Here is a 20260-nt window from a genome sequence, read left to right as displayed (position 1 = left end):
CTGAGGACTCTAAATGAACACTCTAATGTAAATACCAACAACATGGAAATGGGTTCGAATCAAGAACACATGTGATACCCAGTGGAATCGCACGTCAGCTATGGGAGAGTTGGGGGGGGGAAAGAATATGATCTTTGTCTCCAATGAATAATGTTTGGAAATGATCAAATAAAATATTGCTCAAAAAATAAATGAATGAAAACAAAAGTGTGGCTAGAACTGAAATTCAAACTTAAGTACACACTAAGGTGTACTTAAAGGGAGCTAAACTCGTTTCTAATAAGCAAACCAATTTTTAAATGATACACCAGCAATAAAAAAAAACTTTTCCCCAGATGCTTAGCTCAAGAGGAACTTGAGATCCCTCCTGTCAATTACCAGTGTGGGGGAGGCAGGGTGATGCTTGCCTGCCTGCACCTCTCTTCCAGACCACCATTTCAGTAAGCTCCCTGGCTGTGCTAAATACTTCTTCCCTTCACTCCCACTCCCACCACATAGAAACTGGAATCAGACTTGCAAGCTGCCGAGCCTTTGCTCAGTTCTATAGCCATAATGGTTATCAACTGTTCATAGTTCCAGGATGGGGTGTAGATCTACCGCCACTCACCATCCCTGTAATTTTTCTGGTCCAAAGTCAATTTCCCCTGGACCTCAATCATTTGTCTCCATTAGAATATAAGCTCATTAGTAGACTTTCATTCTTTCTATTCAAATCCCCTAATACAATGATGGTGAACCAATGGCATGGGTGCCAGAGATGGGACACAATATGCTCTGAGCACATGGTCACCCTCCCCAGTTTGTTAGAGAGAGGGACTGGGATGGAATTGTTCCCCTCCCCATCTTCTCCATTTTTTTTCACATCCTCTGCCCAGCAGCAGCCCACAGGGGTAAGTTGGGTGGCCCACAGGCTGCTGAGAGCTGTAGTCACTCCCTTCACATGTGCTGAGGACATTCCTCACCTCACCCATCCCTACTGCCTCTGCCCAGCAGCCCAACACAGGGGCACTTTTCTCCCTCCCCAGTATGGGTGTAAGGAGTGGACAGGGCACTCTGTACAAAGGGGTACTACATGGGTTAGGCCAGGGGTGGGGCAAAACACTCCATCTCTAAAAGGTTTCGCATCACAGCCCTAGTGTCTGGTAGGCCCCTGCTTGCTCTTTAATTCATATCCTTGGTGCTTGGGACAATTGGCACTTTAAATGTTGACACTACTCTATCATCTTGTGAGTAAAAATTGAAAAATCATTGGTTTTAAGATTGTATTAGTTGATATCAATTGGATGTTTCTAGAAATACAGTATTCTAGACACAAACCTAATCTAATGCCTGCTTTTTACAGATGGGATATGGGTAGGAGGCACCTTTCTAAATTAATTTATGTGCTATTTTAAAGATCAACATTTGAGTTAGTAGTGTATATATTATTTGTTAGTATATCAAAATTTGTGAGAAGTAGACTAACAGATTCTACCCAATTTCAAATTATATAAAATTACCAAGCTGTCAAACAACTGAAGTTTTTACAAGGTTTATTTGTACCCTGATGAAAAAATCCATATTATCTTCACGGATAAACACCATCCATAGTGTGTGCCATTTATTCCTTCTGTAAATAAAAAGTAAAATATACTAAAGTCAGTTACTAAGATTTCAAGCTGACAATCAAATCAAATATCCATGCAAAACATGATTTATTAGTAAATCAAGAACATGGTTATTTTGGTCAATGTTCAATGTATAACAGTTAAATAAATGTTAATTTTAATAAGCTACAATCTATGGTTTTTATTTTTTAACTATAAAGGTTTAGTTTTGAATGTTAAGATCCAAAAAAAAAAAGATGCTATGATAAAAAAAATGCTATAAGGGTGCTTAAAAAAAAAACATTTCTATATCTACTTCCTAATGCACATGCTTCTCTAAACTGGCATATCAGTTACTAAAAAGACTACTCATCTAAACAAAAAGCTTGAATTATACCTGTTATGAAATCTCCAGCTCACTGAATCAGTGGCAGCAGGAGGGAGAAAGATAAAGGAAAGAAAAGTGTCATTAATAGTTACTTTCAAACTCCAAAAACAAAATGATTTGCATGTAAGTGCATGCAATCAAATACCTTAATTTTCTTTAGCTTTTCATATAGCACTCACATCAGTTAATACTTCTAGACAATGATTTTAATCTTACCACTTGTGGGAAGACAGTACCAATCACCACTCGATTCTACATAAATAGGGTAGTGATTGATCATCTCAAATGAAAGCTCATTCATTATACCTAGAAACCATGATAACCTGGACTACTAAATCCGATGCTGGTTTAGACCAAGTGCAAGTACTCTAGGCAACATTCTATGGCCAACAATACAAACTGACTTGAGGACCAGAACAATAAATTATAGCACACTGAACTTGGAGTTACATTTACATTCTCATGCAATTTCCCTTCAAAAGATTTTAACTGACATACCTAGAGGGAAAAAACAGCAAAAACAGAATTTAGCTGTTCAAGGTAAAATTCTAGGACTACTCTTTTAAAAATTGGTATAGGTGCTTTCTAAAGTCTTTCATATTGAGTTCACTAATAACTGAGTTGTCCCTGATCTCTAACTTCTCTATCAATGTAAACAAATGGACACTGATAGCAGAAATCATGTAATCTTTCTGACAAAATGTTAGCACAATTGAGCTAGCCATCTGAATGGGAAAGATAAACCAACGTGTTAAATCTTTCAATCTTATTAATTAAAGGAGCTAATTATGACTTAATGTTTTTCCATTCCTGGCTTTTATCTTTTTTGAAGAAAATGAAGCACTAGGAACTGTATTTCAAAATGCTCATTGTTCCTTATTCGATGTCACCAAGAAATTAAACACAAAGGCATCCTTAATGTTGAGGATTGTCTATAGGATTGATTTTTAAATTTTATCAACAACCAAGGATGTACAAATATTTGCCAAACTCCAACTTATATTGGAGTAAGAACACTTTCACAATAAACTTTAAAAAAAACCTTCTATGTACTAGATTTCTCTTTCCATAAGAGACACCTGAAATTAACTGGACAAGGTGAGAAAGGTTGGTAAGATACAAGAAAAAACATTATTGACAAAAAGTTGCTTTTCTATTTGGAAAGCAACTCAAAAATAATCACTATATATTTCCTTTGTGGTAGGCCACTTAAAATGTTGACAACTTAAATGGACAAAAAAATAATTCTTTAACACATTTCCCCAAGTGAAAATTAAAAAGCAGTCATCCTGAGGCACCACCCCATCCTCCACTGGATTATTCCCAAAATAACATGCATTTCAGGAACAAAGATAATCAGTTCCTATTTCTTTGGTCATTAACTGTTCTTGTTCTAAAGCATGGTATTCTGCACTACAGAATACCATACAACTCCAAAGTCCAAAGCAGACATGCAAAGCAGAAACAAAATTTAAGTGTGATGCAGTCTCTACAATCATCACGCTGTGTTCAAATTCAGTACCTGCCAGACACTTCATTTCTGATGAACAAGAAATCCAAGAAAGTATGAAAGGAAGGCAAAAGAAAAGGTTACCACTAAATGTTGCAGAAGCACTTGTTTAACCCTTTAACAACCCACCATTATCACTTGGACTTTGCTTAGGGAAATATTATAAAGCTATCAGCAAGAGACATTATGATTTCATGGGGAACTGAAAAGTAACCTAGCAAACTAAATACAAGGACTATTTCTCCAGCCCTTCTAAGGAGGTAGGCATCACGCTGATTCAAATATATTGTTTCTTGGGCAGGCAGCAATTTTAAAGACCTGATTAAGTCCTAAAGAACAAGTGCTGCCAGCCCTTGATGATCACTGCATAAACAGGACATAAATGAGGAAGGCTTTTTTGATTCAAATTTCAATATAAGTGAACCAACGTAGAATCCAAACCACCAATTTATAACGTAGCAAAGCTAAGCTACCAAAAGGCATTCTACTGTGTAGCTTCTTAAAAAATATTACCTTCTGTTATCCAGAAAAAGTAGGAGGAAAATAGTAAAAAAGATTATTCAATGAAAAAAACCCTCCCTTCTAAAATTCAATTTTTTACATTAGAGTTCTTCCCTCAATATACTCTACCTTTTTGCCAGCACCGACGTTTGCCTTTGCAGTACCCCTGACTTTCTTCATTCTGTTTTTTCGTTCCTTTCGCTGCTTTCTTGATGTCTTTTTCTTCTCATACAGACCATGCTAAGAAAAGATTAAATACCCAAATGAACATACTATCCAATAATGCTAAATAATCTGAACTGTCTACTTCCAGACAGCAAGTTCCTTAAAGGTGCTCTTATTCCATCTCACCCACAACCAGACCCCAGTCTTAGGCCAACCAGAATTCAAATACTTAAGTGTGCTTCATTCTGTGGAATGAATGCATGACTGTCCTATGGGTCACTACTTCCATTAAAAAAACCAGAATCTTGACACTCTTGGAAGTTAAAAGGAATACATAACCCCACTATTCTATGCAAAGTCATGAAATTTTACTTCGAGTATTGATACTGATCATCTAGACTTCATAACCTTCTTTGGGAGACTATCTCTAGTACCACCTGCCATTTTTATTCATCTCCTAGGTATCTTCATAACATCTGGCTAGCAAAATTATGAGACACTGATATTAAATGGTTTCTTGCATAAGGTGTGATTTTAGCTAAGATTTGAAGCCCAGAAGGCAGAAATGAAGAATTTTATAGACAAGATCAATGAAAATTTAGTTGAGACATAGTATTTGTAGAAGTTTCAACTGAATGACAATGTAGAAAGAGTTGAGATCAAGAAGAAAGGAAAGAGGCACTGACTATAATTACAGATAGCCTTCTAGAGGAGTTTAGTGGCAAGAAGATAGGTCAAATTAGTTTTTGGAGAGTGGAGATATGAGCATATTTGTAGGCAACAAGTAGTCAAGAGACAAAGAAATTGAAGATTAATGAGGGGAGATGATAGAACAGAGCAACCTGCTAGAAAAGATAGGATAGAATGGGATCACTTATGGATAGGAATTTGCCTTTACCAGGAACTCCTTTATATGGTGGAAATGTTTTGTAGTTCCACTGCCACTCAGCCAGGCTGGGGGGATGAATTGGGGGGGGGGGGAGGGGGGGGGAGGTGGACCAATTAAGTAGCTCAGTGGATAGAGCCAGGTCAAGAGACAAAGCTTCCTAGCCCATGTAGAGGTTTAAAAAATTATAATACCACTAAATCACAAAATACCTACCCTTGCAAGTCTGTGCTTTGGTTCATTTTTCTTTGCATAGTCAAGGGAATCATAAATCATGCCAAAGCCTGTTGTTTTGCCACCACCAAAATGGGTTCTGAATCCAAAGACAAAAATGACATCTGGAGTTGTTTTGTACATCTTGGCCAATTTTTCTCTAATTTCAGTCTTGGGTACTGTGGCCTTTCCAGGATGAAGAACATCTATGACCTTAAAAAGGAGTTTATTCATTAATTAGATTTTCATATAAAGTTCAGCATAAGCTATGAAGGTAACAATAAAGCCTGACTGATATTCTTACCATCTGTTTACGTTGCAGAAGTCTGTTTGTCATAAACTTCCTGGTTCTGATGGTTACAGTGTCATTCTGCAAATGTAATTTGAACAATTAAGAAAAATTAGGGAAAGTTCAATGTAATAAAAACTTCAGAATCAAGACCTAAGTTCAAGACCAATCTGACATGTGTCACACACAAATTGGCTGTGATAAAAGTTGTCAGTTAGTCTCTCAGGGCCCCATAAAAGTCTAAGAGGAAGTTAAGATTGAAGGAGTCTCCTCAGTGGGAGCTCCCAACATCAAAATCACAGACCAAACTAAAAATCTGAATGATTTCTTAGTTCTGCAGCCCAGCCCCTAGCTTTCTCCCTTCACAGATTACAGTGGAGAATGTTATTCTGAGTGGAAATTCTTTCCTAAAAGTAACATTACAAAAGCATCATCAGTAAGCTAGAATTTAAAGTGTGCTCCTTAGAATTGAGAGCATCAAGCCAATGGGGGGAGAAAAAGTTAAATCCAGTTGCCATATCATCTGGGGTCTTTGCAATAGTGTTCCATGATTTTAAAATTGTGGGACTTTCCCCTTTGAACCCATGGAGTTTCTCATATTCAAGAGTTATGGGCCATGGGGCAGCTGGTGGCTGATTGAGAAACAGGCCTAGAGATGGAAGGTTCAAAACTGGCCTCAAGACAACTACTGAGATGACCAGGGCAAGTTACTTAACCCAGCTGCACCCTTTACTGATCTTTTGCCTTAGAGATTCAATACCTTAGAGATTCAATACACAGTAGAGTGTTTCTAAGACTAAAAATAAGGGTTGGGTTTTGTTTGTTAATAGGCCCCATAAAAACTTTCAAAAAATGTGTTAAATTAAAAACCGTTTTAGATCATTAGTTCTATGACAACAGGAGTTTTTAAATTCTTTTTTAAAGGCTAGTTGCCTAGGAAGAACAAGGGAATGGAAGTATATATACATAATGTGAAAATTTACCAAAAAAATCACTTTGTATTTGCATGTCAGTACAGTAGCAAAAACAAATGAAGCGAGGCTAATTTCTTCAGGCTTTGAGATACTGACTCTCAAACACCATTCTAATGGCAGTGTACAAAGTTTAAATAAAAGAAATGCAAAATGTCTAGCCAATTGATTGCATTGCTTAGTGCGACTTACCTCCAAGGCTCTATGCTAGGCACTAAGGATACAAAAGTGGAAAATGTTTACGGTGCAGGAAGAGTAATAATAGACAGCATAACGAAATAAGCATTTATTTCACTGGGAGTCAAGAGTTCAAATCACTTTGCATTACATGTGTCCAGGAGTCCCTTCTAACTTTCAAATTCGTAGAGCAAGGGAGCCTAATGGCGCGACCAGGAATCCAAAGAAAACCCGGCCACGAGGAATTCCCTTCATATTCCCCGTGTAGCTTTTAGAATATTGCTGGCTCTAAAGGATCAGGAAAAACCCGGGTTTGGCCTCATCCAGTGGAGACAGCACGGTGCTCCCGTACCTATGCGGCAGGTATCCCATTAAAGAAGCGACTAATTGCAATTGTCATCCATGCGGAACTTTACTCCTGTTTATTCGAGACTCACTCTCACCCACCCTCGCAGAAAAGGCTGTCCCCATTTTATGCATAAAACAACTGAGGAGCGCGCACAACAGTGTAAAGACTAGGTTGAAGGCCCCGGCCTCCCTTTCCCATCCTTCCCTCCCGCTCCCTAGGCCCCAAACCAGCCCGGCCCGGCCCCGCGCCCCTTCTGCCCACAACTCGCCGCTCTTGGAGCGCGGTTCCCGGCTAGTTTCAACATCGGAGCGGACAAGAGGCTTCCAGAAGACGGGCTGAGAAGAGAGTCGAGAGCCGAGCCGAGGGATGGCGCGGATGCGAGACGGATGGCGTCTAGAACCCAGGAAGACTCACCATGGTGGCGGCCGGCTCCTCGAGCAGCAGGAGAGAGAAAGGGCCGCGAGAAGGAAGAACCAATCATATCAAAGCTCGCCCAAGGACCCCGGCGGAAAAGGAGGGTCTTGGACTTTGGGGACTTCCCATAGAACTGCCTGATTGAAAATGGCCAAAGGCAACCCCTGTTCTTCCCTCCCCGTTTCCTTTTTTGAATCCCAATGAAAGCTCCTTCCTCTTTTTTTTTCTGAGGCCAAGTTAAGGGAACACTTCCTGTCTTTATGAAGCTCCGGGGAGGTGAGGATCCCAGGCACTGAAGCTGCCCAAGATAAAGCCTGACTGAAAATGCCAAAAGCTCCGCCTCCTTAATCCCTATGAGCTCAGGTCCCTTCAATCAAACCATGTGAACTTCTCCATATATTCGCCTATTAATTTACATGATAGAGCACATCTAGATGGGGGATCTCTCCACTAATGCACAAAGCCCAGTTTTATTTATTACAGGTAGAGGGGAAGTAATATGATAATGGACCTTAAAGTGTAGGTTGGAGTCTATGCCTGTCATTCAACAGTAAAAAAGCATTAATTAAGTTTATTAACTAGAGCACTGTCAACATGGAATCTAGAAACCCCAAACTTGTAGCTTAGAGTTAATGATCCCCAATTTACTTAGCTTAAAGGTTTGACTTTGTCATAAGAAAGTTCCTCCCTGAGGGAAAGTCCTACTTCTCTGGTCTCAGACTAATACTAGACCTTAAAGTTAGTTTGGGTAGGAGTAGCTAATCCCATCAGATGTTAAATATCTCTTTTGTCCCATTGGTTTCTCCCCTTAGATCAAGGTTCTTTGCTGGGTCCTCCACTTTTGTGTCTATTGTAAAGCATCAGCCCCTCACTGTTATTCCTGTCTGGAACTCCTCACTTTCCTTTGTTACCACTATAAAGTCCCCTTCATCCTCAGCCCCATGTTTCACCTAGAAAGGTATTTAAGCTTCCCAACTTTAATGGCTCCTGGGAATTGTCCAAACTATGGTGGTTGGCTTTCCCAGGGGTCAGTGTCTAGAGCAGTGGTTCTCAACCTTTCTAATGCCATGACCCCGCAATACAGTTCCTGATGTTGCGGTGACCCCAAACCAAAAAATTATTTTGATGACTACTTCAAAACTGTAATTTTGCTACAGTTATGATTCGGGAATATAAATACCTGATATGCATTATGTATTCTCATTACCACAAATCAAATAGAATTTAAACATAGTGATTAATCACAAAAACAATATTTAATTATATGTTGAGAAATATTAATCCAGCAGGAGGCCACCTGAGCGTTGGGGCAGGAGGTAAGTCGTGCCTGGGGAGGGGGTCGGCAGATGCTGCCTTCTTCCTGTCGTCTCCCTCCAGCTCAAGCTGAGGCTTCACTTTGCTGGGGTTACTCGGCTCCGTTATCCACTCCAGGAGTTGTTCTTAACCCCTCCAGAGCCAGCGCCCAGTTGCTCTCTCTGGTTCTCTGTTTGAGTCCGGTCTCCAGGCAACAGGGTAAATCCATGCCCCTCATAGGGGAGGGTTGCTGATAGGTAACTAATATTTGTACAATATGGGGGCAGCAGGGTCCCCGTTCTTTCCGAGATCTTGCTGTAAAGTAGCTTAAAATCTCAGCAGCTAAAGCCATCAGAAATATGTATTTTCCCATGGCTTTAGGCGACCTCTGTGTTTTGGTCATTCAAACCCCCTCCAGGGTCTTGACCCACAGGTTGAGAACCGCTGGTCTAGAGCAACCAGAGTTCACTCTTCATATTCTGCATAGGTGTGTGGCAGGCAGCTCTATGTAGAGGCCTACTGTCACACTGAACCCCTTTTCCTTGATTAGAGTGATTTTTTTCTGACTGTTTAGTAATTCTGTGTTTTTCTAAGTCAAGAGCACTATGCCTGGAGCCCAGAGAACCTAGGGTCATATATGGCAGCAGACATTTACTAGCCATATGACCCTGGGCAAGTCACTTAATCCCCATTGTCCAGCCCTTAATATTCTTCTGGCTTGGAACCAATACTTGAAACAATTTTAAGACAGAAAATAAGTGTTTTGTTTTATTTTTTTAATTAACAGTTTGGTAAAAGAGCCAAAAAAATGTTTTTCAATGAAGAAAAGAACTGCTTTTTTTTTTTAATTTATTGGAAGTAGCTGGATGTTTCAGTGGATAAAGAACCAAGCCTAGAGATGGAAGGTCCTGGCTTCAAATGGGATCTCAGACACTTCCTGACTATGTGACCAGGGGCAAATCACTTAAGTCCTTACCCATCTTCTCCTTTGGAAACAATACACAGTATCAATTCTAAGACATGGTGTGGCTTTAAAAAAAAAATTATTGTGTGATAGACACTGTGCTCAATATATCCCAAGAATTCAAAGAAAGTCAAAATATAATCCTTGCCCTCAAGAAGCTCGCATTCTAGTGGGGAAGGCAAGCATGAAAATAACTGGGTATATACAAGATATATACAAAATATCAGAAAGCAACTGAAAGGAAGACCAGGAAAGGCCTTCAACAGAGGGGCAGTCTGAGTTAGGTCTTTGTTCTTTACCCAGAAAGACTAGGAAGCAGGGTGGAAAAGGGTGAGCATTCCAGGCATAGGAGCCTAGCCCATGCAAAAGAGATGGAGGACCACATCTACATCAAGAAGACCAGTGTAGCTGGATTTTAAAGGGTTTTAAAAGGGAACAAAGGATGAGAATATCCAAGAAATCCTCATTTGATCTGAGGTAAGAGGGAACCACTTGTTTATTGAGCAGGGAAATGCATGTTCAAAACTGGGCGTTAGGAATATCAGACAGAATTGTAGAAAGGGGAGAGAGAGAGAGAGAGAGAGAGAGAGAGAGAGAGAGAGAGAGAGAGAGAGAGAGAGAGAGAGAGAGAGAGAGAGAAGCTGGGGAAACAACCTTTAGAGTAAATAGAAGGGAATGGATGCTAGAAGCAACTTGGAGGTAGAATGAGCTAGCCTCAGTGATTGATTGGACAGGAAGGACAGGAGAGGGAAGAATCAAGGATGACTGAGGTTGAAAGCTTGAGTGACTAGAAGGATGGCAGTACATTCAACAGAAATAGGGAAATTCAGAAAGTAAGAAGGTTCAGTTCAGTTTTTAGAGAAAGATGATGAGTTCTGCTTTGGAGGCATAAATCAAATTCAAGAAGTGGCATGGAAATTTACTTGCTTAAGTACATATTTGTTATAGAATTTGCTTCTTTTATTCCTTTTAAAAGAAGAAAATAAATTTTTTCTTAATAAAAAATGAAGCATTTTTAAAGATGAAGTGAATGTGGAAGAATGAGGATAGAATTGGAATTTTTTAAATTGGTGCTTGAAGGAAAGGAAAAAAAGGTTTGAAACAGACAGAATGGGAAAAGGAAAAGGACCCATATACACAAAAACATTTATAGCAGTTCTTTTTGTGGTGGCAAATACTTGAACATTGAAAGGATATTCATCAAATGGGAAATGACTGAACAAGGGGATTGTTTCAAAAAAACCTGGAAAGACATATAAACTGATGCAAAGTAAAATGAGCAGAACCAGGAGAACATTGTATACAAAAAACAGCAATATTGTAATGATAATCAACTGTGAAAGCTGTTCTGATCAATACGATGATCCAAGATAATTCCAAAGAACTCATAATAAAAAATGCTATCTACCTCCAGAAAGAAAACTAGTAAATTCTGAAGACAGACTGAAGTATGTTTTTAAAATTATTTTTTTGTGGCAACATTTAATTTTATTAAAATTTTTTAAATTAAATAAATAAAAAGGTTTGCAAGACTCCACATGTATAAAATGTATCATATGGCTTGCTTTCTTAGTGGGCTGGAGGGAGGGAGAGAATTTGGAATTCAAAATTTTAAAGGACTATTAATAATAACAATCATAATCAAAATGACAACAAAGAAACAGGCATAGTACTGAACAAAATAAATCGAGACAGACCTTTGGACAACAGCTGAAATTCTGTAGCATCAATTTGTTGTGGATGAAATAACTTAATTTAATGATTTTCTCCAAGGTTACTCAGAAGCCCTAGATAGAGCAAGAGTAGGAAAGCCAGATGATAGAAGTAACTGAGGGCAACTAGGGTAGAGTTTTAAACCTGGAGTTTGGAAAACCTGACATTAGCTATGTGACTCTGGGCAAAACATTGAACCCAATTGCCTCAGTTTCCTCATCTGGAAAATGAACAGGAGAAGGAAATGGCAAACCATTCCAGTATCTTTGCCAAGAAAATCCCAAATAGGTCATGAAGGGTCAGAAAGGACTGAAATAACTGAACAACACTAAGGGATGACGGTTCACCAGTGGTTTGAAAGCTGCAAGAGGGCAATGGATTCCAGAAGACATTAAAGTGGAATATGGGGATCTGAGCTGGGTACAGAGCAAAGCAAAAACAGATTGGAAGAAATCAATTGGTGTGATAGGGTTAGGTCTTTGAAAAGGACAAAAAAATGGGAAACAAGGAATCATTTATGCCTACCCCTCCTCCTGGATCTGTGTATGTGGCGATAGGGAAAATGAGAGAAGAAAATGTTCACAAGTGGAGAAAGTTTACAAGGCATACGAGTCCTCAGCAGAAGAGCTAGGTCAGAAAGCAGATGGAACATCTGTTGCAGAGTTTGAGGATATGAGGGAGTTGGTGACTAACAGAAAGAGGAAACACAGTGGAATTCCTTGGGAGAGGGAAATGAGAAAATCAGGATGGATGGAGAGCCAAGAAGAGTAGGTAATTAATTACAGGAGGAAGGATTTGGTGATTTGAATGAGGGACAAGAATGAGACTCTGAATAATGGTGGTTAAACAGCATTTCTGTCAGAAGGTAAATGACTGGAGCACATTCTCTTAAAAGAGTTAAACCAGAGCTAAGAGCTACTCTGATCCTGAAATCCAAAGAGAAGGTAGAACCTTCCATTTTGGGAATATGCCTTAAACCTTTACCTTTTGTCTTAGAATAAATATTGTTTATGCCCTTGGGCAAGTCACTTAAGTCCCACTGCCTAGCCCTTATTGCTCTAAGCCCAAAAGGAAGGATTTATAAAAAAACAAACAAACAAAAAAACAAACAAGAAAAAAAAACAGCTATTCCAAGAGAACAGTGCCTAGTTTGCTCAGTAGACCAGAAAGCCCTTCATATACTTGATAAAAAAAGCTAATGAAGATTTTTTAATTCTAATTCAAATTCTAGTTTGCTTGAATCTTGACTTCCTAATGGAATTGGGTTCCACTTTCTTTTCTTTTTTCTGGTTTAAATTTTTTTTTTTAATTCTAGCAATAGGAATAGCCATAGGAAAGCAATGCTATGGAACCTGGAAGATCTAGGTCTGAATCCCACCCTCAGCCTTTTCCTGGCAGTGTTACTACAGGCTACTGAGAAGCTACTTCTCTAAAGGGTTTCATCAGCATGATCAATTAGTCAGTAAATTGATTGACCCAAGAATATTAGAGATAATTTGCAAAGTATTTAGTTAAACTTGGCAGGCTGGCTATTATTATCAGGAAAATGGCATAAAAATACCTATTTCTACCACAGCACAAAGATAAAATGCTTTGCTAAATTAAGATTAGATTATTTTATCTTGCTGGGTGCCAGGTATTATCAAAAGCCTTCCAATACACAAATAAGAATAAATAATTGAAAGGGCAAAGTTCTAGTATTTACAGTTTGTGAGGGAAAGTGCATTTTGAGGAGGAAACTGTCTTTTATTTTTTTAATTGTATCCCCAGCACTTGGCACTGGGCTGGCATATACTAGAAGCTCGATAAATGTTGATTGGATTGACTTGAGTTGAGTTGGTTGGCTTCCCCTTTCTCCCCTCTTGGGGTGGCTGCATCAGGAGAAGCCTGGTTTCTCAGAGAACCAGGGAGTGCTATGACTGCGCTTCCTCTGAGGCGCCACCAAGTGGCGCTGCAAAGGAGGAGCCGCCAGGTGGCCCCCAACGTCTCTCGCTCTGCTACCGGAAGAGGAAGTGGTCTCTGGGCCGTCGCCGCTACGGAAGCCGAGTTGGTTCGGTGGCTACGATGGCATCGGAGTGAGCGAGGCTGAGCCGAGCCGGATCTCCGCGTGCGGCCGACCCGCCCTCCCTACCTTCCTACCTCCCCCAGCTCCAGCATCCCCGGCCCAAGGAGTTTCCCGGAGCAGTCGCCGGGCGGCCGCCACCATGGTGAAGGAGCAGTTTCGCGAGACGGATGTGGCCAAGAAAATGTGAGGAGGGGGCGGGGACCGTAGGTCACGGTGATGGGACGGGGGTCAGAGGTTACGCCCAGAGGCGTGTCACTAGCGATCACCCCTCCCCCATTTTCTGTTACCCTTTTAGACCTCCTGGGCGCTTTCCCGCTCTGTGACCGAATGAGCCCTGGTTGGATTGCGTTATGCCCATTTTACAGATTGGGGAAATTGAGACCCAGAGGAAATACTCCCTAGCATGGGCATGGTCTCAACCGCCCCACTCCTTTGCCCTGTGAACAGCGGACCAGCCTCCCCAAAGGCTCAGGGATATAGAAAACTGCACTAGGTGCTGGCGGGGAGACCCGAGTTCGAATCCTAGCTCGGACAAGCCCTGTGCCTTAGTTTCCTCTGCTCTAAAATGGCACTAATAGTCACCGCGCCAGACCTCCCAGCGTTGTTGTCAATCAACAATCAATCTATTATCCTTATTAGGCTCCTGCTATGTTGTGTAGATCCAGTGCAGGTGTTTGTAAAGCTCCCTGGAAGTGCTTGGGGTTTGTGTGCTTGTGTCCTGACACCCTGATTTCTGATGCATGAAAATAAATACGTAGCATCACCTAGGAAACCAGGAAGCCCAAGTAGAGTTTGCCCCTGCTGGAGAATCCGCTATTGCTTCCCTTATTAGAGTTTTAGCTTTTCCAGGACAGGAACCAGATTCGATTCAAGAAGCATTTATTAAGCGCCAGCTGTGTGCCAGGCTAAGTGCTGATACCAAGAGAAGCTCACAGGCTAGTGGGTGAGACAACTTGCAGACAACTGGCACAAATATATAATAAATGGGGAAACAGGAAGAAATGAACAGAGGAGGGCTCTGGAATTAAGAGGGCCTGGGGAAGCAGGGCTTTATTTGGGTCTTGATAGAGGCCAGGAGGGTCCGTGGGGAAGCAGAGGAGAAAGGGGAGGGGACAGACTGAGGAAACCCAAGGTTTTGTTCATGGAACAGCAAGAGGCCAGTTCCCTGGATTGGGGGATTGAGAAGGGTTTTGAAGGCAGGAGGTGCTAGAGAATCACTGGAGTGAAGTGGTCTGGCCTGTACTAGGAAGATCAGTTCAGCAGCTGAGTGGAGAATGGACTGGAGACAAGGCTCCAATTTTATATTGTGCTTCAGAGTCTAGGGTCTTGCACTCAATAGAAGCGTAATAAATGCTTATTGGTTAGTTCATCTTCAGAGGCTAAAAGGGAATAGCCCAGGTCTGGCCCTTGTCCCACCCAGCTGTGCTACTGAGTCCTGATGTTTGTATATTGATCAAGTTCTGCTATTTAGCAGGCCCTTTTGAAGGCCCTTTGCTGGGAACTGGGGATACTGGGGGGCTGCGGGGTTGATGGGGGAGCTTGTACACAAAGGTAGTCATGCACATGAACAGAGACACTCTTTATGACCTCGGACAAGTCACTTACCCTCAGTTCCTCAGCTGTAAAATGCAAGTAACTGACAGCTTTACAAGACTGCTTCTAGATCCCCTGCTTCTATGACAGTTTCAGGCTCCAAGGCCTTATGATTTAGGAGGAATCGCAGTCACAGTCATCCATGTCTACACAAGTAAGCCACAGGGAGGTTAGAATAGGATAGGAGAGATCGAGTGGAGATGGCCAAGAGATCAGTGGGGAGGATGGGGGATAGGGAAGCTCCTTAGAGTAATCTCTTCCTTCAGGGAAATGAATGAATGCAGTGGGCAAAACCAAACCGTGGAGCAGTGGGGAAGAGTGCCCAAATGCTTGAAGGCAGGGACAACAAGGCACAACGTAATCATGTAATGACTACTAGTCTTGTCTGTCTTGAGCAGAGTAGGAGAAAGGGAGTGAATGGTGCCCATCACACAGCGGGAGCTCAGCTCCTGGTATCTGACCTTTGGTGCTAAATATTCAGGGGAATCTTTTGACTATTAAGATGCTTAATGTGATTTAAAGTATTCTAATTTTTTTTTTCTATAAGAGCTGCTCATGCCATTAACTATTGTAGATTGAAATATTGAACTAAGATTTTCATAATGTCCATCATCTTACTGTTTGTTGACAGATGTATCTGTTTCCTGGATTTCACTGGGGCTTGCTTTAATCATCTAAGTTAGTTGCCTTGATCAAAGAGCATTTTTGAGTAACATTTGTTTCTTATGAGAGAATTATGCAGGAATGTGTTTTTACTAGTGTCTGTCACATTGAAAATATAATTGTTATTTCACTTTTTTTTAAGTCTCCTGAAGGGAATTTGAATGTTCAGTCTCAACAAAGCATGCTTTTTTTTTTTTTGGCAAATGATTCTGATATAATTTCTCACCTCCTTTCTATTTTAGAAGCCACATCTGTTTTGGAATGAAGTCACCTGAAGAAATGCGGCAGCAGGCTCACATCCAAGTTGTTAGTAAAAATTTGTACAGTCAAGACAATCACCACTCTCCCCTACTCTATGGAGTTCTTGATCATAGGATGGTAAGACTTCCTCTCTATTCCCTGCGCTCGCTCGCTCTCTCTCTCTCTCTCTCTCTCTCTCTCTCTCTCTCTCTCACACACACACACACACACACACACACACACACACACACACGAGAGACTAAATTTGCTTAGGAAAAATGGTTAGTCCAAGTGTTTAGTGTCTCTTCGGAGAATGGCACTTGTAGTGTGAACCTCTGTCTAGTCAGTATGTGGTTAAGAATTCCACTGTCAGAACATCCTCTAGGAATTTCCCTACTCAGAATATTGCCTATCTGCTTGTTTCATAGTTGGTGTGTTGATCCCCCGGTTATCAGTAAGACTTGTATTGATTTATCTCATCTAACTACTTTCCTTGAAGCTTTGGTGGGTTCCTTTCTTGAAAATGGGCAATATTGTGTCCCTGTCACGTGTCTCATCAGCCCCTGGACTTTCCATCATGATTATAAATTTGAACCCATTTTGGAGTTGATCTTACTAAGACTGATGGTCTCTAATTCCTCATCTGAATTTCTTTTTAAGACCCAAAGACCAATATTGCTGATTTTCTGAAAATATTTCCTTCCTTTTCTTCTCTCTTGAATAAAAATCAAATGTTGTCCCTTCAAGGGCCCTGTTTGCCTTCTAAAACAGTAGAGGTCTCCCTTCATCTTCACATCACACACATACCAATTTTACTTAATATGCAAAGGGACCCTCTGAACTTCCATGGGCCATCACAGTGCAAAAATGTAGAAATTTTAATTGAGCTTAGGCTCCCTTAGGCTGGGAGGCACAGATATCATTATGGAATGTCATAGTTTTTCCATTGAATAGAGCTAGAGCAGTCATCAAAGATATTTTCATATTCTGTGCTATTGCTGGCTGTATTCTGTTGTATCTTCCATAACACCTAGTATAGTAATGAACACATTGTAATTGAATCAGTGAAAAAAATTTTTTATTAAATCCCACATGGCAAGTACTTTATATGTGGAAAAAGAAATCAATCTCTGTTTTTAAAGAGCTCACCTTCTAATGAGGAAAGACTATATATGGAACAGTTTGACTAGAGGATCAATGAAAAGGAAGTTCTAAAGGTATAGCACAAGGCAGGAGGTCAGACCCAGGATTCCTTAAGACCAAGGGGATATCTGCTCCACGGGCTGTGGAATCAAGAGAGGGCTGGCCTTCCTCATTGATGACAGAGAAGTAGATCTAAGGAGCAGAAGAGAGAGGGATAAGTTATGGAAATGTCCAGCCAAGATGGGGAAGGAAAATGGGTATATTTGATTACTATGTTAACTGACATGAGATGCATACCAGTTTTATTTTTCACTTGTCACCTTTGGTTCATATGTATCTGTGTTTTTATTCAAAGGGTACGAGTGAGAAGGATCGTCCTTGTGAAACCTGTGGGAAGAACTTAGCAGAATGTTTGGGACACTATGGATACATTGATTTGGAATTGCCATGTTTTCATGTGGGATATTTCAAAGCTGTTATAGGTGTTCTACAGGTAAATTTCTGCATATTCTGTGGCATAGGTCTCTGAGATGTAAACTCTAGAGACATTGAAAGAGTCACAAGGGATGATTAGATAAGTTTTGACTGACTACTTCTCTGTTTTTATGTTTTATACTAAGATATTCTGATAGAATTTATTATTTGAAGGATAACTTTATCTTTTGGGAAATTATATTCTATCTTTGTTTTAATTTCCTTTTGTTTTAATTTTTAAAGATGATCTGTAAAACTTGCTGCCACATTATGCTGTCCCAGGAGGAAAGAAAGCAATTTTTAGATTACCTGAAAAGGCCTGGTCTCACCTATCTCCAAAAAAGAGGACTCAAAAAGAAAATCTCTGACAAATGCAAGAAAAAAAACACTTGTCATTATTGTGGAGCTTTTAATGGTAAGTGTTCTGCATTGATTACAACTGCTCCCTCTTTTCTTTAGAATTATAACATTTTATATTTAAAGATTGCTTGTTTTAGATAAAGACCAAAATAGCAAAGCCTTCCTTTTTTTTTTTAAAGGGTTAGACTCTTACCTTCCTCCTATCTCTAGCTATCCTGGCTCTCAATCCTTTGAGTCACCTACCTACCAAAAGCCTTACTTTCAGAACTGAAACATGACTGAGAACTTTCTCAGAACATAGAGAAAATAGCATAATTCCTCACCATTTTTGTGAGGAAAATCCACTTACCAAACTTACCCAAACTTACCCAAAGTCTAATAAATACCACCCACCCCCAAGAGATGTGGGGTTGCCAAAAGCATAGGTTGTCATTTTGGTTGGTGGCTAGACCCAGGGGGAGGAGGAGACTGCTGCTATCCTTTGTTAGATATTCCTAAGGTCTCTGAGGAAGGGAACATGGCCCCAACAGCCAAGTTAGAGATGAAACAGGTAAAGGTTCCATATTAGCTAGTAAAATAGTGCAAGATAATATCACATACAATATTCCAGAATCTCAGAGTTTCAAGGGGCCTCATCCATGTCCAGTCTAGGCCATACCTAAATCAGAATCCTTTCTTCATTGTATTAGACAAATGGTCATTTTGTACTTAAAGGCCTCTAGTGAGGTAGATCCCCTCAAATTTTTGAATGCTTATAATTTATCACCCTTCTAGTTGGCCTCCTTGACAGCCTTCACTTTTATCAGTCTTTCTTTAGCTGAGATCCAGAGCTGATCCCCATACTCCTCCAAAGCGATACAGAGAGGGGCTATCTCCTCCTTATTCTTCTCTTAAGGCACCCCAAGAAACACAGTGGGCTTTTTGACTACCAAAACACATTATTGATTGACAAGGAACTTGCAGTTCACCAAAACCCTCAGATCCTTCCCAAACAAACTGCATTCCCTCAGTTTTCTGCCTTCACTTGTGAAGTAGAATTTTGGAGCCCAAGTTTAAGATTTTTGTATTCCATTTCATCTTGCTGCCTTTGACCCTCAGCTCCAGCTTGTGGAGGTCTTGTTGAATCCTGACTCTGCCATCTGATGTCTTAGCTTTTCAACCTGTTTGCTGTCCTCTTCAGAGCTGTTCATTTTGCTATCTGAGATGTTATCAAGTCTTTAATAAAAATGTTTAGTAGAATAAAGCCATAAGAATTCTGTGCACTAGAAACCTCCTTTCAAATTTACACCAAACTACTCTTTGAGACTAGTCATTGAGCTAATTTTAAATCAAGCATATAGTCATCTAGCCTAACTCTCTGCCTTCTCTTCTTAAAAGGTAGCTACTCTTTCTGGTTTCCAGATTGGTGAATATCTGTGGGCACTTTCTTCTTTTCCTTTCCTTATTTTTTTTTCAGTGAGCAAAAACTGTTTTCTTTCTCCTCCCTACCCCTAATTGAAAGGAGAAAAGCTAAATGCTTGTAACAGATATGGATAGTTAAGCAAAACAAACTCTCACATTGGCCATGTCCCCAAAACATGCCTTCATCTATGCCCTAAGACTATCACCTTTGAGGAAGTGGGTAGTGTTTCATCCTCTAGAATTGTGGTTGCCATCAACTTGATCAAAATTCTTTACTTTATTTTTACAGTGATTTTTTCTGTATAAATTGTTCTCCTGGGTTCACTTCACTCTGCATCAGTTCATCTGAGTCTTCCCAGGTTTCTCTGAAACTGTCTCCTTTATCATGTCTTACAGTACAATGATCAATTATTATAGATCCACATTCCACAATTCATTCAGCCAATTGATGGACACCCCTTCAGTTTCCAGTTACTTGCCACCACAAATATTCTTATACTTATAGGGTCTTTTCTTCTTTGTCTCTTTTGTGATGTAGACCTAGCAACAGATTGTCAAGTCAAAGGACATGCATAATATGATAGTTTTGGGGACATTGTTCCAGAATCCTCTCCAGAATGGCTGGCCTAGGTCACAGCTCTGCCAGCAGTGAGTGAAAGTACTTGTTTTCCCACAGAACCTCCAACATCTATCTTTTCCTTGTTCATCATGTATGCCAATCTCATGGGTGCCAGGTGAACCCCACAGTTGCTTTAATTCTAGCTTTGTTGTAGGATTTCAGATCTGGTACTATTAGGCCCTCCATCCTTCCCACTTTTTTAAATTATTTCCCCTAATTTCCTGACCTCTTTCTATCTCTTCCTGCTTTGTTGTTAACATACAGAAAGGTGGATATATTTTGT

At 40.3% G+C, this 20260-nt stretch overlaps 2 protein-coding genes across 8 annotated transcripts in view; one reads left to right on the top strand and one right to left on the bottom strand.

Moving 5' to 3' along the window:
* Window positions 1-1515: 1515 nt before the first annotated feature.
* Window positions 1516-7556, bottom strand: RPS24 (ribosomal protein S24). Of its 6 annotated transcripts, XM_007478460.2 has the most exons (7): window positions 7304-7531; window positions 5554-5619; window positions 5253-5462; window positions 4115-4225; window positions 3497-3514; window positions 1984-2005; window positions 1516-1609 (listed from the first exon to the last, which is right to left on the bottom strand). In XM_007478460.2, the coding sequence occupies exons 1-5, from the start codon at window positions 7514-7516 to the stop codon at window positions 3509-3511; spliced, it is 606 nt and encodes a 201-aa protein (XP_007478522.2). In that variant the 5' UTR covers window positions 7517-7531; the 3' UTR covers window positions 1516-1609; window positions 1984-2005; window positions 3497-3508. The 6 variants fall into 6 exon arrangements, with proteins under 6 accessions (XP_007478522.2, XP_007478523.2, XP_007478524.1 ...); XM_007478461.2 differs by lacking the exon at window positions 3497-3514; XM_007478462.3 differs by lacking the exons at window positions 1984-2005; window positions 3497-3514 and having other exon boundaries at window positions 7450-7551.
* Window positions 7557-13426: 5870 nt separating this feature from the next.
* The window catches only part of POLR3A (RNA polymerase III subunit A), a 58514-nt gene continuing 51680 nt past the window's right edge, over window positions 13427-20260 (top strand). The window contains exons 1-4 of one of the 2 annotated variants that reach the window (XM_001364725.5): window positions 13427-13667; window positions 15983-16118; window positions 17479-17616; window positions 17841-18012. In XM_001364725.5, coding sequence (XP_001364762.1) covers window positions 13624-13667; window positions 15983-16118; window positions 17479-17616; window positions 17841-18012 — 490 coding nt within the window. In that variant the 5' untranslated portion in view covers window positions 13427-13623. Of the gene's footprint in view, window positions 13668-15091; window positions 15232-15982; window positions 16119-17478; window positions 17617-17840; window positions 18013-20260 lie in introns of those variants that run through there. The other variant, XM_007478458.3, reaches the window with a different exon arrangement.

The sequence above is a fragment of the Monodelphis domestica genome, chromosome 1 (assembly GCF_027887165.1).
Source record: "Monodelphis domestica isolate mMonDom1 chromosome 1, mMonDom1.pri, whole genome shotgun sequence".
NCBI lineage: Eukaryota > Metazoa > Chordata > Mammalia > Didelphimorphia > Didelphidae > Monodelphis > Monodelphis domestica.
Note: the sequence above shows the minus strand (reverse complement) of the source record. Positions and strands in the feature narration are given on the sequence as shown.

What these genes read in the sequence shown, in the direction of transcription:
- RPS24 (XM_056799689.1), bottom strand. Translation starts at nt 7,516, where the DNA reads ATGATTGGTTCTTCCTTCTCGCGGCCCTTTCTCTCTCCTGCTGCTCGA. An exon ending in TTCTGCAACGTAAACAGATG is followed by an intron (nt 5,463 to 5,553) that starts GTAAGAATATCA and finishes CTCCTTTTTAAG; the next exon opens with GTCATAGATGTTCTTCATCC. An exon ending in CAAAGCACAGACTTGCAAGG is followed by an intron (nt 4,226 to 5,252) that starts GTAGGTATTTTG and finishes ATCTTTTCTTAG; the next exon opens with CATGGTCTGTATGAGAAGAA.